This window comes from Macaca thibetana, chromosome 8 (genome assembly GCF_024542745.1).
Source record: "Macaca thibetana thibetana isolate TM-01 chromosome 8, ASM2454274v1, whole genome shotgun sequence".
NCBI lineage: Eukaryota > Metazoa > Chordata > Mammalia > Primates > Cercopithecidae > Macaca > Macaca thibetana.
Window position 1 is genome coordinate 141859379 of NC_065585.1, and position 23844 is coordinate 141883222.

At 43.2% G+C, this 23844-nt stretch overlaps 1 protein-coding gene across 7 annotated transcripts in view; it reads right to left on the reverse strand.

Moving 5' to 3' along the window:
• Positions 1 to 1476: 1476 nt before the first annotated feature.
• The window catches only part of FBXO25 (F-box protein 25), a 73800-nt gene continuing 51432 nt past the window's right edge, over positions 1477 to 23844 (reverse strand). For 4 of the 7 annotated variants that reach the window (XM_050800204.1, XM_050800208.1, XM_050800206.1 and 1 more), the window contains 4 exons: positions 20816 to 20998; positions 16207 to 16350; positions 11633 to 11659; positions 1477 to 10672 (listed from right to left, as the gene is read on the reverse strand). In XM_050800204.1, coding sequence (XP_050656161.1) covers positions 10583 to 10672; positions 11633 to 11659; positions 16207 to 16350; positions 20816 to 20998 — 444 coding nt within the window. In that variant the 3' untranslated portion in view covers positions 1477 to 10582. The remainder of the gene's footprint in view (positions 10673 to 11632; positions 11660 to 16206; positions 16351 to 20815; positions 20999 to 23844) is intronic. The other 3 variants (XM_050800209.1, XM_050800211.1, XM_050800210.1) reach the window with 2 other exon arrangements.

Here is a 23844-nt window from a genome sequence, read left to right on the forward strand (position 1 = left end):
CTGAGCCCGTAGGAGGGGCATGGGCAGTCCCGAGTGAATGTTACATAGGACAGCCAGGGTTGATGCGGCTGCGGCCTCGTCTCCTCACACCAGCAGGTGAGTGTTAAAGGCAGGCCTCCTGCTGGTGGGCTTGTTTTCTCCTGGCATTTGTGCCTTGGGAACATGATGCTTTCCTTTGCGCCTTTCTCTGACTCAGAGACTGGCTTCATCACCACTGAAGGGCTTGTCACCTTCATGAGGTATTCCATTCTCTGGAGTTTGGTTACTATATCTCCAAGACCTGCTGTTTCTTGGCAAATCTCCATCCACTAGGTTTCTGATTATGTTTGAAGGTTATTATCAACATGCTGGCATCTTTGTCCGTTGGTGACCAACTGTTCCCTTACCAGTGAGCAGTGAGTGGTTTCATCTGTTTCAAGTGTGTCTATCAGTAATAAACAGTGACCACCCCCCACCCCCTCGGTGGCTATCAGTTTGCGTGGATACACTTAAATATTTTTGTATTTTTTGAGACAGGGTCTCACACTGTTGCCCAGGCAGGAGTGCAGTGGCACAACCACAGCTGAGTGCAGCCTCCACCTCTGCCTCCTAAGGAGCTGGGACTATGTTGTGCCACCATGCCTGGCTTTTTTTTTTTTTTTTTTTGGAGAGATGAGGTCTTGCTATATTGCCTAGGCTGGTCTTGAACTCCTGGGCTCAAGCAATCTCTGGCCTCGGCCTCCCCAAGCGCTGGGATTACAGGTGTGAGGGACTGCAACTGGGCCCCATTTAAGTATTCAGAAATTAATGTCTCAGCATGGTTTTTCAGAGTTGCAGGTATTTTCACTTACTGATAAAGGAGTAGAGTTTTAGCTTTTACAACATGTGATGATATTGATCCCTTTGGCATTATAGAGTTTTAGGAAAATATTTTTTAAAATTAAGATAATTTATTTTCAAGAAAGCTGAACAAATCTGGATGGTGTAGGGGTGACGAAATACCTTTTGAGTTTTGAGAAGTGATTTTTTTTCATTCTTTGGAAACTAGAGTTTTAGAAATCTCTTCTCCCTGGAGACTTTAAAACTGGTGCTATTTAAGACAGAAGGATATGGTGAGAATTTTTATTCTGTAAGAATCTTCAAAGCTCAGCATGAAGATGCACATCTTTCCCTTGGGAATCCAGGTTAGAGAAGTGCAAGAAGGCAGTTCCCTCTGGAGTCTCCTTTCCTGGGAGATGCAGCTCCAGATGGGTGGGTTTCTGGGCAGGAGGGGTGAGGAGGGTGGTGTTTAGTTAACTATTTGGGATCATGTTATGCATCTTCAAAAAGCAATATAAAATATTGGAAAGCTATTTCAAAATAAGGATAATTACCTTGAAGTAATTCTCATAATTCATGGGTAACATTTTTATGTGTGTATTTTGGCTTTTAAAAAAAGCTTTCTACAATGAAAATACATTATTTTTACAATAAAAAGTAACAGGTATAAAAAAGTAATGTTATATAACTTTTAATGGAAAATGTCAAATAGATACAAAAGTATAAATCGGGTTGGCAAGCGAAATACAGGCCAAAATTGGGTCCACCCCCTGTTTTTGCACAGCCCAAATGTTAAGAATGATTTTTACATTTTTAAACAGTGAAAAGAGGTAAAAGGGTAATATCTAATGACATAAGAAAAGTATGTGAAATTCAGATTTTATTGTCCAAAAAGTTTGACTGGAACATAGCCACATGTACTGGTGCATGGCGTGGCTGCTTCATGCCGCTACCGCAAAGTGGCAAGAGAGCCACATGGCTAGAAAAGCCAACAATATTTACCATCTGCTCCGTTACCGAAAAAGTGTTGAGCCCTGCTTTACACCCCAATGTGTACCTATCCTTGCAGCCTCAAATTACTGGCCAGCCTTGTTTCATCTATAGTTACTCCCAGTCCCACGGATTCAAAGGAAATCCCAGACATCCTATAATTTCATGTTCATGTTGTTGAAATTTAAAAAGTCTGAAAATTCACCAAGAAGATGTAATATATATGCACCAAACATCAGAGCCCCAAAGTATATGAAACAAACATTGACAGAATCAAAGGAAGAAATGGGTAGTTCCATGGTAAGAGTAGGAGACTTCTTTCAGTAACAGCCCACGTTCAGTAATGGATAGGACAACCAGACAGAGGATCAGTCGCAAGACAGAACTTGAACAGCATCATAGCAACTGGACCTAACAGACACAACAGCAGTACACACATTTTTCTCAAGTGCAAATGGACCTTTCTCTAGGATAGACAGTATGTTAGACCACAAAACAAGTCAAGAAATTTCAAAAGACTGAAGAAATAAAATACCTTTTCTGGCCACAGTGGGATGAAACTAGAAATCAGTAACTAGATGAAAAACTGTAAAGTACACAATTTTGTGAAAATTAAACAACACTCTCAACCAGCGGATTAATGGGGGAAATCACAAGGGAAATTAGAAAATATCTTGAGATAAATGAAAATTTAAACATAACATACAAAAAACAGGCACAGTGAAAGTGGTAGAAAGGAAATTTATAACTGTAAATACAAATATTAAAAAAATTAAGATCTCAAGTCAACACTAAATTTACATCTGAAAGAACTAGAAAAAGAAGAGCAATCAACCCAAAGCCAGCAGGATGGAGGAAATAATAAAGATTAGAGCAGAGACAAAAATAGAGAACAGAAAAGTAATAGAGGAAAATAAATGAAACCAAGAGTTTGCTGATAACCAAAACTGACTTTTGGCTAAGAGTGACTAAGAAAAACAACTAAAAACCAGAAGGAGGGGACATTACAACTGAGTACTATGAGCAATTATATATCAATGAATTGGATAACCTAGATGAACTGGACAAATTCTTGGAAACACACAGCAGTGTATCAAGACTGAATCATGAAGAAATGGAAAATCTAAACAGACCTATGCTAGTCAAGAGAATGAATTAGTAATGAAAAGCCTCCCAACAAAGAAAAGCGCAGGGCCATATGGAAATTCTACCAAACATCTGAAGAATTAAATCAATTCTCAGACTCTTCCAAAAAACTGAAGAGGAAAGGACACTTCCAAATGTATCCTATGAGGGCAGCATTATTCTGATACCAAAACCAAACAAAGACAAAGACACTACAAGAAAAGAACACCACACATCAGTATTCCTGACCAAGATTTTTTTTTTTTTTTTATCAGTATTCAACAAAATACGGCCAACACAATTCAGGGGAACATTGAAAGGATTACACATCATGGCCAAGTGAGATTTATAGCTGGTATGCAAAGATGTTTCAACATGCTCAAGTCAATAAATGTAATACATATTACATTAACAGAATGAAGGAAAAAAAATGTGATATCAACTGATGCAGAAAAAGCATTTGAGACAATGTCATGCCCTTTCATGATAAAAACTCTCAATAACTGGGAATAGAAGGTAACAACCTCAAATAGAGGCCATATGAAAATCCCACTGTAAACATCATATTCAATAAGACTGAAAGCATTTACTTGAAGATCAAGAACAAGACAGAAATACCCTGTCTCACCACTTTTATTTAACACAGTACTGGAATCTTAGAGCAATTAGGCAAGAAAAAGAAATAAAAGGCATCCAGACTGGAAAAGAAGCAGCAAAATTATCTCTGTTTGCAGATGACATGATCTTATATGTAGAAAATCCTAGTGTCTTTGTATAGACAATTTCAGTAACATTGCAGTTTACAAAATCAACACAACAAATCTATGATATTTCTATACAATAACAAGCAACCTCAAAAGGAAATTTAAGAAAATTCCATTTATAATTGTAACAAAAAACTGAAATATTTAGGAATAAACTTGAGGTAAAAGACTTGTACACTGAAAACCATAAAACATTGCTGAAAGGAAGGTCAATACAAATAAATAGAAAGCAATTCCGTGTTTATGGTTTGGAAGCCTTAATATTAACATGTCCATAGTCTAAAGCAATCTACAGATTTCATGTAATCTCTATCAAAATATCCCAATGGCTTTTTTTTTTCCCCATCCTGAAATTCATATGGAATCTCAAGAGACCTCACACAGCCAAAATCATCTTGAAAGGGAACAAAGTAGGAGGTCTCTCACTTCCTTATTTCATAACTTATGACAAAGCTACAATAATCAAAATGGTGTTGTAGTGAAACAAAGAGTCATATAGACCAATGGAATAGAATAGCAAATCCCTAAATAAACCCTTGCACATATGGGTCAAATGATTTTTGATGGTGGCAAGACCATTCAAGGGAGAAGGGACAGTCTTTTCAACAAATGGTGCTAAACAAGTGGACATTCACATGAAGCTAGATCTACCTCAAACCACATATAAAAATTAAAATGGACAAAAGGCCTTAACTAAGAGCTAAAACTAAAACATTTAGGAGAAACATAAGGGAAAATTTTAACAACATTAGATTTGGCAGTGATTTCTTAGATATGACACCAGAGGCACAGATAACTAAAAGAAACACAGAAACAACTTCCGTGCATCAAAGAAGAAAACAGAGTGAAAGGCAATCCACAGAATGGGAGAAAGTATTTGCAAATGATATATTTGAAAAGGGTGAATACCCAGAACATATAAAGACTTCTTACAACTTAACAAAAATGCACACCTGATTGAAAAAAGGACAAAGAGCCCAAATAGACATTTCTCCAAAGAAGACATAGGCCAACAAACAAAAAGATACTCAGCATCACTAGTCATTAGGGAAATGCAAATCAAAATCACAGCAGGATACCACTTCACACTCATTAGAATGACAATGATTAAGAATAGGTGTTGGCAAGGATGTGGTGAAACTGGACTCTTCAGTAGGAATGTAAAATGGTGCAGCCACCATGGAAATCAGTTATGGCAGTTTAAGAAATTAAACACAGAATTGCCATATGATTGAAAGCAGAGGCTCAGATATTTGCACACCCATGTTTACAGCAGCAGTATTCACAATAGCTAAAAGGTGGAAGCAACTTAAGTGTCCATCAACAGATGAGTGCACAAACAAAATGTGGTCTACCCATAGAACAGAGTATCAGCCTTAAAAAGAAATCACGACACATGCCATAACTTGGATGAACCTTGAGGACATTATGCTAAGTGAAATAAGACAGTCACAAGAGGACAAATCTCTTCTGATTCCACTCATACGAGGTCCTTACAGTAGTCAAATTCAAAAAGACAAAGAACAGAGGCTGTCAGGGGCTGGTGGATGGGGAATAGGGAGTTGGTGCTTAATGGGTACAGAGCTTCAGTTTTACAAGATGACAGAAGTTCATCTTGTAAACTTGAACTTGTGGATACATGGTAGAGAAGGCTGCACGGTATGAATGTATTTAATGCTACTAAATTGCGTACTTAAAATGGATAAGATGGTAAATTTCATGTGTATTTTAATACATCAAATTCTTTTAAATGACATTAGAATTGACTACATAGGTAGATAATAAAAGCCAACTTGCCTTCATCTGTGCAACTTTCTCAAATGATTATCAAATAAAAATGAAATTTCCACACAAAAACGAGACAGTTGAGGTGTCTCTCCTATTTGACACAGATGCCCTCATTTTTTTTGCTCTCCCTTACTTAAACAGGAAGAACAAGAGCATTTCAAAGGAACCCTATCCTCAGTGAACCCTGGTTACGGTCCAAGACCCCTGTGGCACCAGCAGTGCCTTCTCCTGCTTGTCCCTCCAGCTCGTGCTCTGGGCATCTCTGTTCTTTGTCACTCTGTGGACTTGAGCCAGTGAGGATTGGAAGGGAGAGGACCAAGTACAAAAAGAACAACTAGGAGGGTTAACAGCCTCTCCTAGGCATTTGCGTGAAAAGCAATGGCAGATCCACGTGGCCTGTATTGGGGCAGATGCTCTGGGGAGCGACTCCTTCATCTCACAGATGCTGAGGGTGGGAATGGCAGCAGCCATGCACTGCCTGAGTTTAGAGAGGACTGCTGGGGGTGCGTGTGTAGGTGCCACGTTACCACCTAGAACACACTGTCTCACGCTGTGAGCCAGGGCTTTTTAGGTACACAGTGATGCAGTTCCTGCTGGAATTCTGGAGGCAGAGGCTACACCTGAGCAGCTCCTACCAGCTCAGTGGCATTGAGCCCATGGGATGCGGGGGGACACTGCTTTCCAAAGTTGAGAGTCTGCTTCCTCTATGCAGAAACAACAGGTAGGGACAAGGAGTGGGGCTTAAGTGAAGACAAAAGCAGCAATTCTGTTGAGATAGACATGGGTGCAGGGAGGTTGAGAGCAGGGTGGATGCTGGTGTCAGCCATCAGAAGGCCCCAATGGCTGGTGCTGGTTAGTCATGTATGCAGGTCCTTATTTTTCCTCCTACCTGTTGCTAATCCCTTGGCTTTGTCATTGGGTAGCATTCGATATTGCACTAGATAGGGACTAAAGGGAGGTGAGTGGTGTCCATCACGTGCACACATCATAATGAAGAGAGGGAGATTAAAAAGTCAAGTTTCATAAGCCAAGCTCACTTCTGACTTTTTTCAGAGGGCAGCACCCTTTCCTTTTGATAATTCTGAAGATAAGCAGAACAGACTAGGTTTCATAGTCCATTTATCTACTAGGTTAGGCCTTCGCAATGAAAAGAAAAACCATTACAAGGCATTGCCAGAGAAAATGGTCTTATCCTCTTAAAGGATAATAAAACAAATGAATTTCCAAAAGGGGAGATAAATTGAAGCTTCTCAGTGACTTCAAATCTTATGTGGAGTTCTCTCCAACATTTAAAGAAGAGTTAACAAGAAACCACCACAAACACTTCCAAAACACAGAAGAGGGAACACTTTCTAAGCTTATCCTATGAGATAGACACCAAAACCCAAGAGATCACAAGGTGGTGGGTGGCAGGTGGGGTGGGGGGGTCTTGGAACCCATCCCCTGTGGATACAGAGGGCTGGCTGTTCCAACACACCAAATCCAACAGCTATGTATAAACGGTATCATAAACCATGACTTAGTGGGCTTTGGCCCAAGAATGCAAGGTTGGTTTAAGATACAGAAATCAGTCATTGTAATAAACAGCACATTGATCTTATGAAGGCTAAAAACCACATTATCTTCTCAAGAGATGCAGAAAAAGCATTTGACAAAATCCATCACACCCTTTCATGATAAAAACAAACTAGGAATAGAAGGGAACTTCCCCAACCTGACAGAGGGTATCTATGGAAAACCCAGGGTTAACATCATAGTTAATGGTGAGACTGAAAGCTTTCCCCTAAGAGGAGGAACAAGACAAGGATGTTTACCCTTGCACTGCTATTCAGTATTGTACTAGAGATTCTAACCAGCAAAGTGGGGCAAGAAAGAAGAATAAAGGACATCTAGGCTGAAAGGAAGAAGTGAAACTGTCTATTCACAGATGACATGATTTTGTACATAGCATCAGGAATCTACAAAGGTGTTAACAGAACTGATAAATCTTATATGACAGTTTGGTTCTAAAAGCAGCATTTAAGGCAAAAATTGTTCACAGATCATTAATTTTTTTTCATAAAGTAGACACAGTTTGCTGTGTACAGCCCTGTACAGGACACACACACAGTGCATACAGAGATCCTGTACATCACGCAGTAAACCATGACAGCTACAACTTGGTCTGCTCCTGAGAGGCTACTGCATGCCTTTCCAATTTGTGTGTATTCATAAATTAGGTGAGGAATGTGACTTTCTGACTCTCAAAATAGGCAAAAGGAAGTTGTAACTGGGTGTCAACAGACACCAGCCCTGAGTGAGCAGCGCAGACTGGGAACAGGTCCGAGAATGACTGGAGATTCTTATCTTGAGAGTGTCTGGCATTGCCTTTTGCAGGAACGATGGGTGAGTGAAACTTACTGCCTGGCTTTAGGCTCTTGGTGTCCTAAATTATCGACTTCACTGCAATGAAGGCATCAGAATGTAATTTAATCTCACAGGAGTGGCATCTCTACTTTTGGAAGGCCCCGTGAGAGAAACTGTATTCAAAAATACCATTCCAATGTGGAGATTTATGATTCCTCTTCTCATCTCTGTTTGGTGTTGTCTGATCTTCTGTAAGTGCCTCAAAATTGTCTTTATTCTGTCTTTATACCCTCCATTAACCTTTCAATCTCTCCCCAGCAATGTAAACCATCCCTGCTTACCTGCCCAGCTCCCACAACTTGTTCCTCGAACGCACCTGCAGAAGGCTGTGACTCATGCACTGGCAGTGCGGCTAGCTGTGTCCATGGCCTGTGGAAATATGCCAGCCCAGCAGAACAGCTGGAATCCTACACTATTAATATGGTTGTTTTCCAGGCAAGTACTGCGCAATTTATACAAGTTAAATGCACGTATCTGTGATTCGATAGCACAGCTGAGAACTGTTATAATGTCTAACAATTAAATGACAGTAATAGTATATGACAAATTAGGGGAAAGAACCACAACTTCAAAAGGATAGTTTCCTTCTAAGAAGAAACTAATATGAAAAAAGACTAACATCCCCCCCCCGACAAAAAACAGGCAAATAACACATTAAGTAACACATTACTTTTTGGTAAGTAATTTACCAAAAACAAGAAAAGCAAATGGACAATAAATATATGGAAATATTCAAGCTCACAATTTATCATACATCAAATTCTTCACTTATTAAAACAGCACCAACAGAAAAAGAAATACCTGTGCTTCAGGGATAATGGAAACTCCACGTACTTACTCCCTTTCCTAGATTAAAACAATTTCTTTTTTCAGCTGGACGCGGTGGCTCATGCCTGTAATCCCAGTACTTTGGGAAGCTGAGGCAGGTGGATTGCTTGAGCTCAGGAGTTTGATACCAGCCTGGGCAACATGGTGAAACCCCATCTCTACTAAAAATACAAAAAAACAGCTGAGCATGGTGGTACATGTCTGTGGTCCTGACTACTTGGGAGGCTGAGGTGGGAGGATCACTTGAGCCTGGGGGACAGAGGTTGCAGTGAGCCGAGATCATACCACTGCACTCCAGCCTGGATGACAGAGCAAGACCCTGTCTCAAAAACTCCAAAAAAATTTTTTTCATAAACAATCTAGAAATATATTTAAAAGCCTTAAAATATGTTTGACTCATGATGTTTGACTCATGATGTTGACTACTGGTTTATTGTAAGGAGACGGCCACATTGTTATGTGTGATGATGCTAATCACAGTTACTGATGCTAACAGCGAGACACTCGGGAACCCCAGGATGCTGTGATGATAAAGCCTGTTCCATCTGGGTGATTCTACGGAGCTAATAAAAACCAAGTTTCCAAATAACATTTAGGATATGGTTCTGTTTCTAAAAAAGGTGGGGTGGAGGGGTTGTGAAATAACAGTGGGATACAGGACATTTATGGTTTTATAAAAAACTAACATATATTCATGGAGGCCCCAGGTATTTGCATCACCTCAGGAGAAACTATAATTTGACAAATAAATGCATTCTTGGCCATTTGTGTCAGTTCACAGAAGTGGGGCTGAAAAATCCAGAATCTTTTTTTAGTCCTATTTATAAAAGCTATAAAAGTATAATTTTATTATGCTTAGAGGAAAAAAAAAGTAGAAATGATTTGCTTGGGTTCCTTGACCCTATTCGAAAATGGAAATATACAACAATGCATTTCTATCCTATGCCTGCTGAGGGGATTTTTCATATTCTTTTCAGCATGCACAATAATCTTTGGGTGGTGGGACTGATTTTCTAATTTTCTAAAATGGACATGCGTTATTTTAAAAAGAAAGCAATCTTTTAAGGATTTAAATATCAAAATCACTAACAACATTTCTCAGTAGGATGCAAAACTGATGGTTTGTATCAATAGATAAACATCATTTATTACTTTGTCTATTAAAGTAGTTTCAACACAACTGAAGTTCAGACTGCACTGGGCTGTTGCCATCACAGTCCGGGATTATGCACAGACCAGCCCACACCCCGAGCAGGGGTACCCTTGCCAGAACCTGTGCTGGATGCCTTAGGACCACAGAGACCACTGCCCGTTGTTGGGCTGTGTGTGCACAATTCATACCCCGACCCATAAGCCCTAAGACAAGAATGGCTATCATTGCCCTGGGTTCACTTTCTATTCAAAGAGGACTCATCTGGGCACAGCCAATGTAGTAGTTAAAATGCATTTTGAGAAAAAATAAATATTCTGTACAATGTATTTACAAGGATCAACTGTTTTGTCACCCACCCCCAATTAGTATAAAATTGGGAAACTGTAATTTGACAGTTAAGAAGCATATTATTGGCTGTTAGTGTCAAGTTAACAAAGAATGTGGAGCTGACCACCTGAAACATTTTTGAACTATATATATATAATATGCAAAATTTCACATTTTAATATGCTTAGAAGAAGAGTTTAAAGTAGAAATGATTTCCTTGGCCTCTGACCTTCAATGATGAAAATGCAACCATGCACTCCCCCTGTGCAGAAGGGCAGTTCTTCCCAGGCTTTCTGGAAGCAGGGCCTCCCAGGAGCCTCCACCCACCTCACAGAACACTCACTATGAGCCCTGCACAGACAGCATGATGCACAATCTCCAACAGGGATGGCAGGGGCAACTCTTAAAACTTGAAGAGGTCGATGAAGTGCTGCGGAGACACAGGCGTGAAGCAGCTGTCGGGGTCGGCCGCCGTGCAGGGGTGTCCTGAGTCCTGTGGGGAGGTGGGAGATGGTTAGGAGGGGGCCACCACCAGCCACACTCTAGTGATGGTGGTTGGGGGGTCGTCAGCTGCTTGTTGACATGGACCCTGGGCCCCACCTCAGAGGTACATGAGAGAGAACTTGGATGAGAATGATCAACACAAGGGCAGCCGCAGCCAATTCTACGCAGAGGTTTTCCATGGAACTCCTGCTCAGGTAGGGCAGGAGACGGCAGCCCCAGGTCAGCCCTCCAGTGCCGAATCTGGTATTGAGTCAGAGGAGCCAGCTGCTGACACCACCCTGCATTGCCCGGGAATCTACAAGGCCACAGAAGAAACCACTGGGGACTTTCTGTCCTCTGGTCCCAGCCATTCCTTTGTCCTGTCCTGTTCCTGGTGCACTTTGGCGCACAGGGTTCCCTCCACCCACCATTCATCCCTCAATCAGCCTGGGCTCCCTGCACAGGACAGGAGCGTGGGGACACATGGCCTCAGCCCCTGAGGCTCCTGCTTGCTCCAAGGGAGCTGGCCATGCTCACATACCTAAGGATCCAGAATTTTATTTAATATGAGAAGCCACAAAAGAAAAATTAATTTTGTGGATGAAGGCTGGCAGAATCTTAGGAGGAACGTAGGTAGACGGGACCAGAGGCCTTGGGGTCAGTGCTGGGTCTCTCCATGGCATGCCCTGGCAGTGCTGCCAACCCAGGTGCTGTGTGGTGAAGTGTTTATGGGCACGTCTAGCATCCTCCCTCAGCACTCAGGTGTTGTTCTGCGAAATATTTCATGAACACTCTCATCCTTGCTGAGGTGATCAAAGTGGCCACTCAGCCCTGCTCAGGGTTCTGAGAAAGCTCAAGTCAGCGAGAGCTGGAATCGAGCTGGGCAGTGACCAGGATGACGTGCACGAGATGCAGCACAATGCAACGTTTTCATCCTGAACACGGGATGTGTGGCAAGACAGGGAAGTACCTTGAATAGTAAAGCAAGGTGGTAGTCCTTTGAGATCATGAAGAAAGAATCAGGAAGGAATGCAGTGAAGGGAGGGAAAAAAAGGAAAAGATTAGAAAGAGCCAGACTGTAAGCATTCAGGTTTGATTCATATTATTAACGAAAATAACTAAAAACATCAGGTAACTAAATTTGGACAGTACAAGGTTATTTAAAGCAAGCAAACAAGGCATCATCAGATAACCCAAATTCCCAAACTACTTGAAGACAGTCTTAAGACAACATATCTTTACCTTTAAGTCTTTCAAATTGGCAACTAATGAGGCTGCCGTGCTAAATAACCTTCAAAATTATTCACTGAAAAAGAGATGCTATTTCCATGTGCAGTTTATATTAAAATTTGTAAGTTTTTTGGGGGAAAGTTCTGTTATTTAATGTCCAAAGGGTCTGCTCTGTGCTAAATAAGGCAAATTAAGTCAATTCCACACTTTAAGCCAGCCCCCACCTCTGACACTTGTTTCTTCAGACCAGTGGGTGTCACTTTCCAACACAAACCCAAGCCTCAGCTGCTGCCCTCCTGTGCTGTCCTCCCCCGCTGGTTCAGGCCGCACCAGCGAAGCGGTTCCCCCGCAAGACCAGGAACACCAGACCATGGAGACCTCATCTTAGATTCTGGCTCCAACTTTGCTCCTGATGTCCACACAGGACTGTGGGGTCAATGTCAGGTGTCCAGACCTCTATTCTGGCAACTGATACACCAAGAAAAAATAGGACATAAAAATGCCAAACGGCTCATCCTGGCTTCCCTGACCCAGCCGACAAGTCTACAGTTTTTAACTGAGGTTTTGTACAGCCAGGAGATAACGCCACCCCTCTCAGTGACCCTGAGTGCAGGGTGCACCAGTGTACCCTCCGAGGGCCATCGAAGTCAGTCTTTGGCTCCAGAGCTGAACTCAGCCCAGTTACTTAAAGACTGCGTGAAAGGCTAAGGCAGGTAGAAAAGTTAAAAAAGAACTCCAATATAGTAGAGCCGGAACAGATGGGAAACCAGCTTGGGAGCAGATGAAGCAGCTCCACAGCACTGCTGACTGGAGAGCTCCAGGCTTATGTACTGTGGGAAATGATAAAACACCAGATGCCGACCTGAGACAGATGCACTGTGGTGTCGGCTCATGACCAAGTCCCAGGGCCAGGTAAGAATTTACCGTCACCAACACCCAGTCTCATTTTCTTACTAGCTTTGATATTACTTGAGTTTCTCAGTCAACACAAACTCCTGGGATGCTAAACAAACAAAAAACAAGCAGTAACCCTAACCCTAAGTGCCATTTTCTGAGTACCAGCTATGTGCCAGGTTTCCAGGTGCAGGACTGTTGGACATTCACAGCTCCTCTGTGTGATAGTTCATGGCATCAAACCAAGGCCCTAGGAGGGCAGCAAGCTCAGGAGACCCTGGAGGCAGGTCCAGGTCTGCCTGACTCCAATCTGGGTTTGGCCTACCAGGCCACTCACCTCCGGTTAGCCACACTGATGGAGCAGATGGCAGACAGGGCAAGAAGTACCTGACACCTTCAGGGGTTAAATTAGGAGGGATGGCTCTTTTTGAATACTTCCATGCATGGATTCAGAACTAAAAACGTGGACTGCCTTGTAGAATGATACTCAGTGGGAGAAGCTGTGATGGGGCCATTCACTGTAGCTGCAGTGAAGTGGACATCACAGCCTCCAGGGCAAGACATGAACCTCCCAGAACTAAGAGATGGGCAGCTGTCTTTGCTAGGAGAGACTTGTTCTCAATTTTCATGACTTGATCAAGTATGATAAGGTTCACTAAATACAAGAATGGCAAAGCAAATTCTTTTGGAAGGGTACATCATCTCTCAATTTTAAAAAATCAGAACTTACATATTTCAGGAAACTAAGGCAGCACATTCTTATACACATGGAGCACCTGTAATCCAAAAATCTGAGATGCTCCAAAATCCAAACCTTTTGAGCACTGACATGATGCCACAGTGGAAAACTGCACATTAACAAGTACATAAAATTACTAAAACATTGTATGAAATTATCTTCAAGCTCTGTGTAAATGAAACAGATGAAAAAAATCTGAAATCGGAAACACTTCAAGTCCCAGGCATTTCAGATAAGGGAGATTGATCTGTACGGCCCAACAATGCAGAAGCGAAGGAGTGTTTTTCTTTGTTAGCTGCTTAGCAGACGGGGAGAGCTCCAATATTCATAAATGTTGTTCTAAGAAAAACACTATCACATACAAAACTGAAAGCCTTCTACCTCTTCTATGAATGGTATTTTTCCCCATAAAAATATCGTTGCTTTTAATAGTTCTATAGTACAAAACAATCTGCTTAGGAGAAAAAAGAAAAGTAACTCTTAGGAGAAGCACTAACTCAACTTAGAAATTACAGTATTGTGTCCACTCTTACTCTGTGACTGAAGACACAGCCACATGTTTTCAGTGTTAATATTTCAGAGAAGAACAGGTGTCAGTCCAAGAAGGAACTACACAGAAGGGGGGCCCTGTTCCCTCCAGGGTCAGGTGTCAAAGCTGGGTGAGAACCTGGACTTCACTCAGTTGACCCCTTTCCTTCAGTCCACAAGCATCTGCCTGTGGCTTCTACTGCAGACAACTCACCCCCATATTGTGCTTTTTGTGCCATGTAACTGGGGAGAAAAGAATAGAATGAGGGCTCTCTCCTGTATAACCTAATCTTACTGATGAACTGATTCGCTGACCTCACCAAGTTGAGAATAAACTGGAATCAAGATGTTCCCTGCTCTTGAGGGATAATATTCTACAAGACAGTTGTACTACTGCAGAAACACATAACACAACTTGCATCTTTTTAATTTCAGGAAAGACAGAAGTCATACCAAAATATTAAAAATCAGAAAATCTCATATTCATGTATGATGCTGTTTACCTTTGACATACCAAACAAAACTATTAAAATAATACAAGAAAAACACATCTTTACATTCTTTGCTCAATCATGGATTAATTTTTAAATCCACACTTAGAATAAATGTAATTTGAAATGAAAAGCAGTTGTCTCTTTCCAACAGCCTAGAGCTTGCCTTATGACCTATCTGATAACAAATTTAGATAAATGTAAAGCAAAGGTAAAATCACAACAGGTTACGGTGTCTATCAGGCAAAAGCCTCATCTCCCTAGACCTAGAGAAGGCAAGAGGCAGAGACAGCCCACTCCTGCAAGAGGCAGGGCCTCATCTAGACCAGGGACAGTCAGGGGTTCCCTCCGCAGAGCAGCCGGCAGCTCAGCAGGGTCACTCCAGGACCAGCTTCTGCCTAGTTTCAACACTTTTTTTTCCCCCATGGTGAAATCTCACAACATCAAACATGTTCAAATGCAAGGCAGACCATGGAAACATACTCCAGGGTGAAATAATATTAACATGTTAAGAAAGAAGTGGATAATAGCCGGGTGCCATGGCTCATGCCTGTAATCCCAGCACTTTGGAAAGCTGGGGCAGACAGATTGCTTGAGCTTGGGAGTTTTGAGACCAGCCATGGGTAACACGGTGAAACCCCGTTTCTAACAAAAAAAAAAACAGACAACAACAACAAAAAAATCAGCTGGGCATGGTGGCTCACCCCTGTGGTCCCAGCTACTCAGGAGGCTGAGGTGGGAGGATCACTTGAGCCCAGAAGTTGGGGCTGAAGTGAGCCATAACTGTGTCACTGCACCCAGAACTGCGTGGGTGTCAGAGCAAGACACTGCTTCAAAAAAACAAAAAAAAGAAGTGAATTAGTTGGGCATGGTAGCACCTGCCTGTAGTCCCAGTTACTCGAGAGGCAGGAGGTAGAGGCTGCAGTGGGCCGTGGTGATGCCACTGCACTCCAGCCTGGGTGACAGAGCGAGACCCTATCTCAAAAAATAAAAAAGAAAAGAAAAAAAAAGAAACAAGCAGTTATCTCTGACTGTGAAAAACATTCTTTTCAGACATACAGTCTGGATGGTGAGAACAGGAAGTAACTGGATGAAGGGAAGAAACTTGCAGGTAAGTAACAATAGTCTTGTTAAGTTCTGATCATATGAATGAGAAAAATGCAGATTTTAAAATCTGGGACTTCTCTATGGATGCTTTTTCTCTAAGAATATGGCTTTGAGAAATGAAGCCTAAGCTGGTCCTGGCCCTACACAGATGGTGGGGACATAAAGGGCCAAGGGCTAAGTCTGGGGAAACGAGGAAGGTGCACTTGTCCTCAGATGGGCAGAGGGGTCACACTGCAGCCTTCAACCTCAGGCTGGGGGTCAGCAGGGAACCTGGAGCTGCTGCCAGGAAAAGCCAGTGGCCGCAGTCCACCTGCGATGCCCTCCTACATGCTAACTTCTGCAAAAAGGAGAAGCGTTTTGGTTTGCAGCATTTCTGGTTTAAGCCCAAGATGAATGAACATCTATTCCCCTACCCCAATACTTGGTAAAATATAGCTCCTTAACTTACTTGTAACAGTACTTTCTACTTTTTAGTCTTACACTTAGAATATAAGTGATTAGTTTGTTTCACCAAATTTTAATCCTGAAATTCCAAGAGTGTATTTAAATCAGTACCTTCCAAAAGAGAATGCTGCAGTGCCGACAGAAATGCAGCGTGTCTCCGTACTGCTCCTTCGCTGGGTAATGTTTCTGAAGTGCAAAGTACATCAACTTCCATTCAATATGACCTTTTTCTGAAAGGATCAAATGTCTACAAAACTAAACAAACAAAACCCCATTCAGAATCAGCATAAGATGACTTTCAAAGCATAATATTAGGTGTAAAACTTTTTCATTTTATTTTAGTTTTTAATTTTTTTTAACTTCAATAGCTTTAGCGGTACAGGTGGGTTTTGGTTACATGGATGAACCGTACAGTGCTGAAGTGTGGGATTTTCGTGCTGCCATCACTGCAGAAGTAAGCATTGACCCACCACGTAGTGTTTCATCCCTCGCCCTCCTACCCTTCCCTCTCCTGAGTCTCTACCGTGTATTCTACCGCTCTCAATGCCTTTGTGTGCCCACGGCTTAGCCCCTACTTATAAGTGAGAACATAAGGTATTTGGTTTTCCATTCCTAAGTTATTTTACTTAGAATAATGGCCTCCAGTTCTATCTGAAATTATTTTTCAAAGGCACTGTAGTACATAAAACAATTATTTGAAATTAAACTCACTTGGATTAAATCAATGAGTGACAAATCAAATAAATTATGCTATACCTGTATAATGGAATACCAAGCAGCTGTTAAACAGACTTAAATATTCCAATCCAGAATAATGTCCATAATAAATTAAAATAAGCTACACACATATTTGATAATGGACTTATATCTAGAATACATAAAGAACACTTAAAACTCAATAATAAAAAGACAAATAACCCAATTTAAAAAAATGGGCAAAGGACTTGCAAAGACATTTATCTAAAGAAGTCACAGAAATGGATGATAACCTCATGAAAAGATGCTCAGAATCCAGTCATCAGGGAAATGGAATGAGACCCACTTCATGCCCACTAGAATGGCTTTAATCAAAAAGTGAAATAATGAGCAGCATTGGGGAGGGGTGGCGAATCGAGAGACCTCACACTGCTGGGGGAATGTGAAATGGCGCAGCCACTTTGCAAAACAATCTGGCAATTCCTCAAAAAGTTAAACAGAATCCACCATATGACTCAGTCATTCTACTCCTAGGTTTATAACCAAGAGAAATGAAAACATGCATCTACACACAAACTCGAACATGTTCAAGGCAGCATTATTTGTAAAAGCCACAAACTTTTATCAAACAAACTAAATGTCAATCACCTGATGAATGGATAAACAAAATGTGGATACAGAGAGTAGGATATTATTCAATCTTGAATGAAGCTCTGATTTATTCTACAACATGGAGTCGTAAGGACATCATGCAAAGGGTAAGAAGCCAGTCACAAGACAACAAATGCCATAGATTCTTCTTATATTACACGTCCAGAACAGGGAAACACAGAGACAGAAAGACAATCAGGGGTTGCTTAGGGCTGGGAATGGTAGCTGAAGGGCAGAGTTTTTTTTGTTTTTTTGTTTTGTTTCCTGAGGTGATGCTGATGTTTTAGCTGTGTCCCCCGCCAAATCTTGAACTGTAGTTCCCATAATTCCCATGTGCCGTGGGAGGGAGCCGGTGGGAGGTAACTGAACCATGGGGGCAGGTCTTTTCCATGCTGTTCTTGTGATAGTGAGTAAGTCTCACCAGACCTGATGGTTTTGTAAAGGGCAGTTCCCCTGCACACGCTCTCTTGCCTGCCGCCCTGTAAGATGTGGCTTTGCTCCTCCTTTGCCTTCCACCAGCATTGTGAGGCCTCCCCAGCCATGTCAAACTGTGAGTCTTTAAAAATTACCCAGTCTCGGATATGTCTTTTATTGGCAGTGGAGAATGGACTAATACAGATGTCAGTATCCTAACACTGACTGTAGTGATGGCTGATAAAGTGGAGGGTATCTTAATAAAGGTGTTACCAAAAACATCAGTGTTACAGAGTGACCTTCAATTACAGTTTTGAAAACGACCAGTGCACAGCTAGATAAATTAATGTGCATGTTTGAGTGCACATGAAAGCCTGAAATGAAACAAAATGCATGGGCTAAAGGAGTAACAGGGATGCCTTGGGGTGGGGGCCTTTAACTTGTTTGCACAACACTGTACTAGTCTTTAAGGCTGTTGCTGCAATGAGCATGTTTTACTTTTCATAGCTAAAAACAATCACTTGTATAACATACTCATACTTCAGTCATGGCTTTTGAGGACTCTGGAAATTATCATGGAGTCAATGAGGAAATCCTGTTTCTAATAAAATTTGAAAAGAAGACTACTTGCAAAATAAAAAGTAGTAGTTATCAGCCTGTTTATATTTAGTATTAATTTCTGTGTCCTCTAGGCAGGCACTGTTAAAACATTAGTTCCCAGAGACTAAAAACAACCATTTGTTGTCTCATTTCTACTTCTTACGAATTCTGTGCTATACCAGTGTTCACGGGGAGAATCCCCTCCCATGGTTTTTCTCCTAAATAATGATCTGTGATTTTTCTGAACTCAAATGCAACATCCCACCAGATGCTCCAGTCAAGAGCATTTAGCTGACTTTTCCTTCCATACTATCTTGAACCAGTCGGTTTTCTCAGGTATCTAGTTTTTATTTTGGGGATGCTTCCTTATCTATGCTTTCTCATAAAAGCTATTTCTGATATGCTTTTTTTTTTTTTTTCAGGGCCTTAATGTTAGTTACTGACGCCTGAAGAACAGATCATTATTTTCTGATGCTGTGTTTTTATGATTCAGATAAGAAAATGTGTACAAATGAGATGCACCTGCAGGTGCTAATTGCAACTTAACTATTCTAGGATATCAGTGCAGAAAGACGTTTAACTTATTTAAAGCAACTCTTTTAAGAATGGCAATGACCACAGAAATGGCCAAAAGACATCCTTAAGTATGTTTAGGGTCTGGATGTATAAACACCTGCCAGGCACTCTCATTAACGCCTTTTGGGAACAGCTCGGGCCTGCACGTGATAGGTAGTGTCCCAGGGCAAACTGGGAGGCAGAGGGTTCATCCCAGATGACCTTCATTTACCTCTTTTCCTAGGATCTAAATCCTCCCCACAAAAGTCTATCCACCCCCTCCCCCATGCCCAGTGCTGACTTAAAATTCGATCCACTGATTTCTCCTACTCAGATTAATATTGGAATTCTTTTGCTTCTCCCGAACAACTCCACTTGAGACCGTTCTCCCCAAGGTATCCATAACCTCTGCTCAGCTAAATCTCACAGGCTTTTCTTTGTCCTATTAATCTCTCTGTCCATGGCTTTGAGGGTCCAGCTCCCCCCAGGTTCTGAGGCACTTCATCTATCACTCAGCATTGGGGTTGGTGCCCTCACGCCCTGCTCAGGCTGATCCCATTGCCTCCTGTCCTCTCCATATGCATCTGTCCAGGCCCTCGCTCCACATGCCTCTCAGACACACTCCATGAGGCCCGTGTTCAGGCCAGCCCCTTCCTGTGGGAGCCCCCATCCCATCCCATCCCATCCCATCCCATCAGGGTCATCTTCTGATGTCTTCCCTGTTGCCCTCGTGCACTTCCTGGCCCATAACTCTTATTTTCCTGAGGCAGGATCCTGATGGATCCTCTTGTATCCACTCCAGCCTAGTCCTCAAACAAGAACAGAAGCTCTTCTGAAAGCTGCAATTCCATGTGCTTTGCTGGCTCCCCTGAGCTCACAGGACACAGACAAAGATTCTTCATGTGGCTTGGCCTCTGCTGTGCTTCCTCACCATCCACCACTCACACACACAGCACCCTCCCCATGGTAGGGTCCTGCTCTCTGCCTAGGCCCTGTCCACTGCCCTGCACTCCAAGGGTAGACTGTGCTCCTCATGAAAGGCACCCAGTCCCATCCTAGGTCTTCACAGTGCTGACCACAGTTCCAATCCCACCCCATGAGGGGCACAACGCGCCTCCCTCCAGCCACCTGCCTTCCCTGGCTGCGCCCAGCCCCAGGCAGAGCAGGTGCCTTGGACATCTGTGGGGTGATGAGGGGAACCCCCAGTTTCTGCAGAGGCCCAGGAACAGGGACCACAAGGTCTCATCGTGGATGCGGAATGAGCAGACCACCCTGGAAAGGCCTTGAGCACTGACAGCAGAACACACCTTATGCTGCCCCACGTGCAATCCCACGTGCAGCAGGCAAAAGGCAGTGGCGGGGCGCGCTGTGGACACTCAGGAGTGCCATCTACCAAGTGCTGAGAGCACTGAGGCACACAGAGGGCGCCTGACTTTTCAAAGATGTGCAGCTTGGTCAAAAGCAGAACTGGAATCTGATTCATCAAATCAGGAGAAAAGGCAGTCAGTGAGCCAGGGACTCTACGCACCTCGTTATCAACGGGAGAGAAAAGAACTCAGCTCATGCTTTGCTGTTCAGTTTTGGATTATTTTAGAATCATGGTTCTTTTTCAACAGGAAAAATAAACCTTACATTCTGTAGGAGAGAAACCACAGCAATCTCAATAAATTCTGATTGTTCCTGGTTCTTTCAAAGTGGAAAACACTCAGCCATTCTTTCTCTTCAGGTGAGTTTATAGGGTATGGCCCCTAGGCAGAGTCTACTAAACTCCCTGCCTGAGGGGACACTGCTGCATCCCACTCACCTGCTTTTCAGCAAAATGGTACTGACACAGCTTCTTCCACAGCTGTCTGTCTTCACTGAGCATATACAGCGTGGGGGTCACCTGGCCTAAGGTGATGATGTCCCATCCGTCTGAGAACCGGTAGAGGATGTTGTTCAGCATGTGCAGAGGAAGGTCACTGAGGGTGAGGCCATTGTTCACTTGCTGAAAGGAAAACACAACAGCATCTCACTGAGAAGATGGCCAGTGTTTGTTCACACAGTAACTGAAGAGTCAAGCTGGAATGAATGCTTCAAAACATGGCAACACAAAAGGAGCTCTCCAGGTCATGCATTGCAAGGCATCAAGGGGCCTGCATCCACCACCCTGGGGAGGGCTGGAGGAGGAGGGCAGGGGAGGGCTGCACAGCAGGCCAGAACCAGGCTGTTCCTGGGTGAGGCCCCACTGCTGCACCTCCCCATGCGCCACGTGTCTATCAGCATCAGGAGGTCAGTACTCCTCTACGGCATCGAGACACACCTGGAGAAGAGCAGGGTCTGCAGACGTGGCACTGCTGCCCAGATGAATCCAACGCACCACGAGGGCAACATGACACCCATCACCAGCAGGGGGCACGGCCTGCGCCACACCGTCTGGGTGGCCTGGACAGCCCCTGGGCCTTGATGGGTCACAGCTGGTCACCCCAGTGATGAGGGAGGTTGACCACATCATCTGCAAAGCCCCTTCTAGCTTTGTGGGTTTTTTCCCTTTATTGAGGTGTAAGTGATAAATGGACTCTGTCTATACTGGCAGCACGTGGTGTTCTGTGCTTGTATGCGTTATGAACCAATGGCCATAGCCCAGCTCGCTGTCTGTCACCTCAAGTCATAATCCTTTTATTTTTGTAGTGAGAACATTTAAGACCTACTCTTAGCAAATCTGAAGTGAAGGATGTATAATTATTAACTGCAGTCATCATGCTGTGTAGACAACCTCTAGAGTGGACTCCTCCTGCACTACAGAAACCTTTCACCCTCCGTCCAACATCCCCCAACCTTCCAGCTTTACATTTCTATGACTTCAAGTTTACAAACCATTTCTCCCTCACGCACACCAGAGAGTAAATGCAGGGCATCTGCCCTCAGAAGATACACGTGTGTGCACGTGCCAGGCTGAGGAAGGGTGGCTGTCCCTGGCCCCGAGAAGTGGGCTCAGTCAGTTCAAAAATTAAACTGCTCTGAGGTTGACCTGAGAAAGCCCTGGGTTGAGTGCATACTGTTTCAGACTTTTCAGGCCTCAGTTGTATCTAAATGATTCCCTTCATTCTCACTAGAAGCACCTCTTCCTGACAGTGGGGTTCTGGCTGTTTGGGCGGGACAGAGGCTACCCGGTCCCGCCTCGGTTCCTGACCTCAGTCTGCTCACCCGCGAGCTTCTGATTTGTATTTTTCTTTTGTTCCCAATAGGTTGATATATGTACTTGGCCACAGGGAGAGCTAGCTTCCTTCTGATGTGTTGTGCCCTTCTATATTCCTGCTGCACACAAAGCACAGTGACCATCTATTTTTGGCTAGAATGAGCTAATTCCATGAGTTTGGTTCTTGAAATTGCCTGACCTCTGTGGACAGTGGAGTGTAGGGAGAGGTGACTGGGGCACCCGTGCCTTGACACCCCATTTTCTTCTCCTGCTCCCCTATAATGCCCTCGCGATGGAAGCAACTTCCTAGGACTTCAGAATGGAAACTGCTGCAGGGCGCTTCTCCTGCATCCCTGTGGGCAGCATGAGGATGGACCACCAGTGATGCACTCTAAGCCGCCTTCACCTCATCAAGCACACTATGCATCTGCCAGACACGAGTGGGGCCTCAACACTGTGTGACAGTTTGTGAAGTGCTCTAACATTCTGGACATAATCATGAAGCTTTCATGGACTGCACCACTGCACCGTGTTGTAGGCTACGGAGCTGCACAGTCCAAGAGACATCACTTCCCCAGCAGCCAGCATGGTGCCGGCAGGCTCTCAGCAAACGTCTTTGTTCATTCCTCATGAGTCTGACACATTTGATTCAAGTCTTAACCTATCCTTCCATCTTTATTGTCTAGCATATGGCAGAGAGCACATAGAAAAGAGAAAATGGCCAGGCTGGGTGGCTCACACCTATAATCCCAGCAACACAGGCGACTGAGGTGGGAGGATCACCTGAGCCCAGGAGTTAAAGCCTGCAGTGAGCTATGATTGAACCACTGCCCTCCAGCCTGGGAGACAGAGCAAAACCCCATCTCAAAAACAAAAACAAAACAAAACAAAACGATAACGTGCATGTAAATTAATCCACGTGCATGTAAATTAATCCCCAACTAAAAGTCTAACACTCTTAGAAGAATTATGTCTTCCAGGTGCTTCATTCTAATTCCTATTGAGAAAAATTTCTGTAGCAGACAGGAGTTTACAAATATTCTGCTGCTAAAATTACAAAGTTTAAAGGGAGTATGAAGTGGTGGTATGAAGGTAGTACAAAGAAAAAAAGTCCTGGATTAGTAGTTATAGAGTCTGGTGTGACAACTCGGCATTTGGGATTTCTGGCAGAGTCCAGTTTTACAGCCCTGTTAATGGCTGTAACAAGAGGGTGTAGCAGAAATGCCAGCACTTCTCATCCAAACGAAATCTCGAAATGTGACAAGGCACAAAAGTCTTGCTGAACATGTCAGAAATCCTGCTGCGTTTTTTGCCACACCTCCTCCACTGATTAGCTACATGCTCTCTGCCATTATGAAATCTCTCACACCTACACCGCAATGGAAGGAAGAAACGATGCTGCTGTCTGCTTCTCTTGCTTCAGGATAGTCTCAGCTATTGCATGCGACTGTTAACAATTCCCGTTTCTCTGTGGAAGCACTTCTGCTAACAGAAACTTTGTGTTGCTATTATCATTCTATTTTACACAGAAAAAAAAAAGAGGTACAGATGAGTTGACTGGCTTGCCCAAGGTCGGGGTCTAGCTTCAATCAGGGTTCAGCCTCGAGCCCAGTCTGCCTGGTCCCAAGTCTGTGTTCCCAACTGCTCTGCCCTTC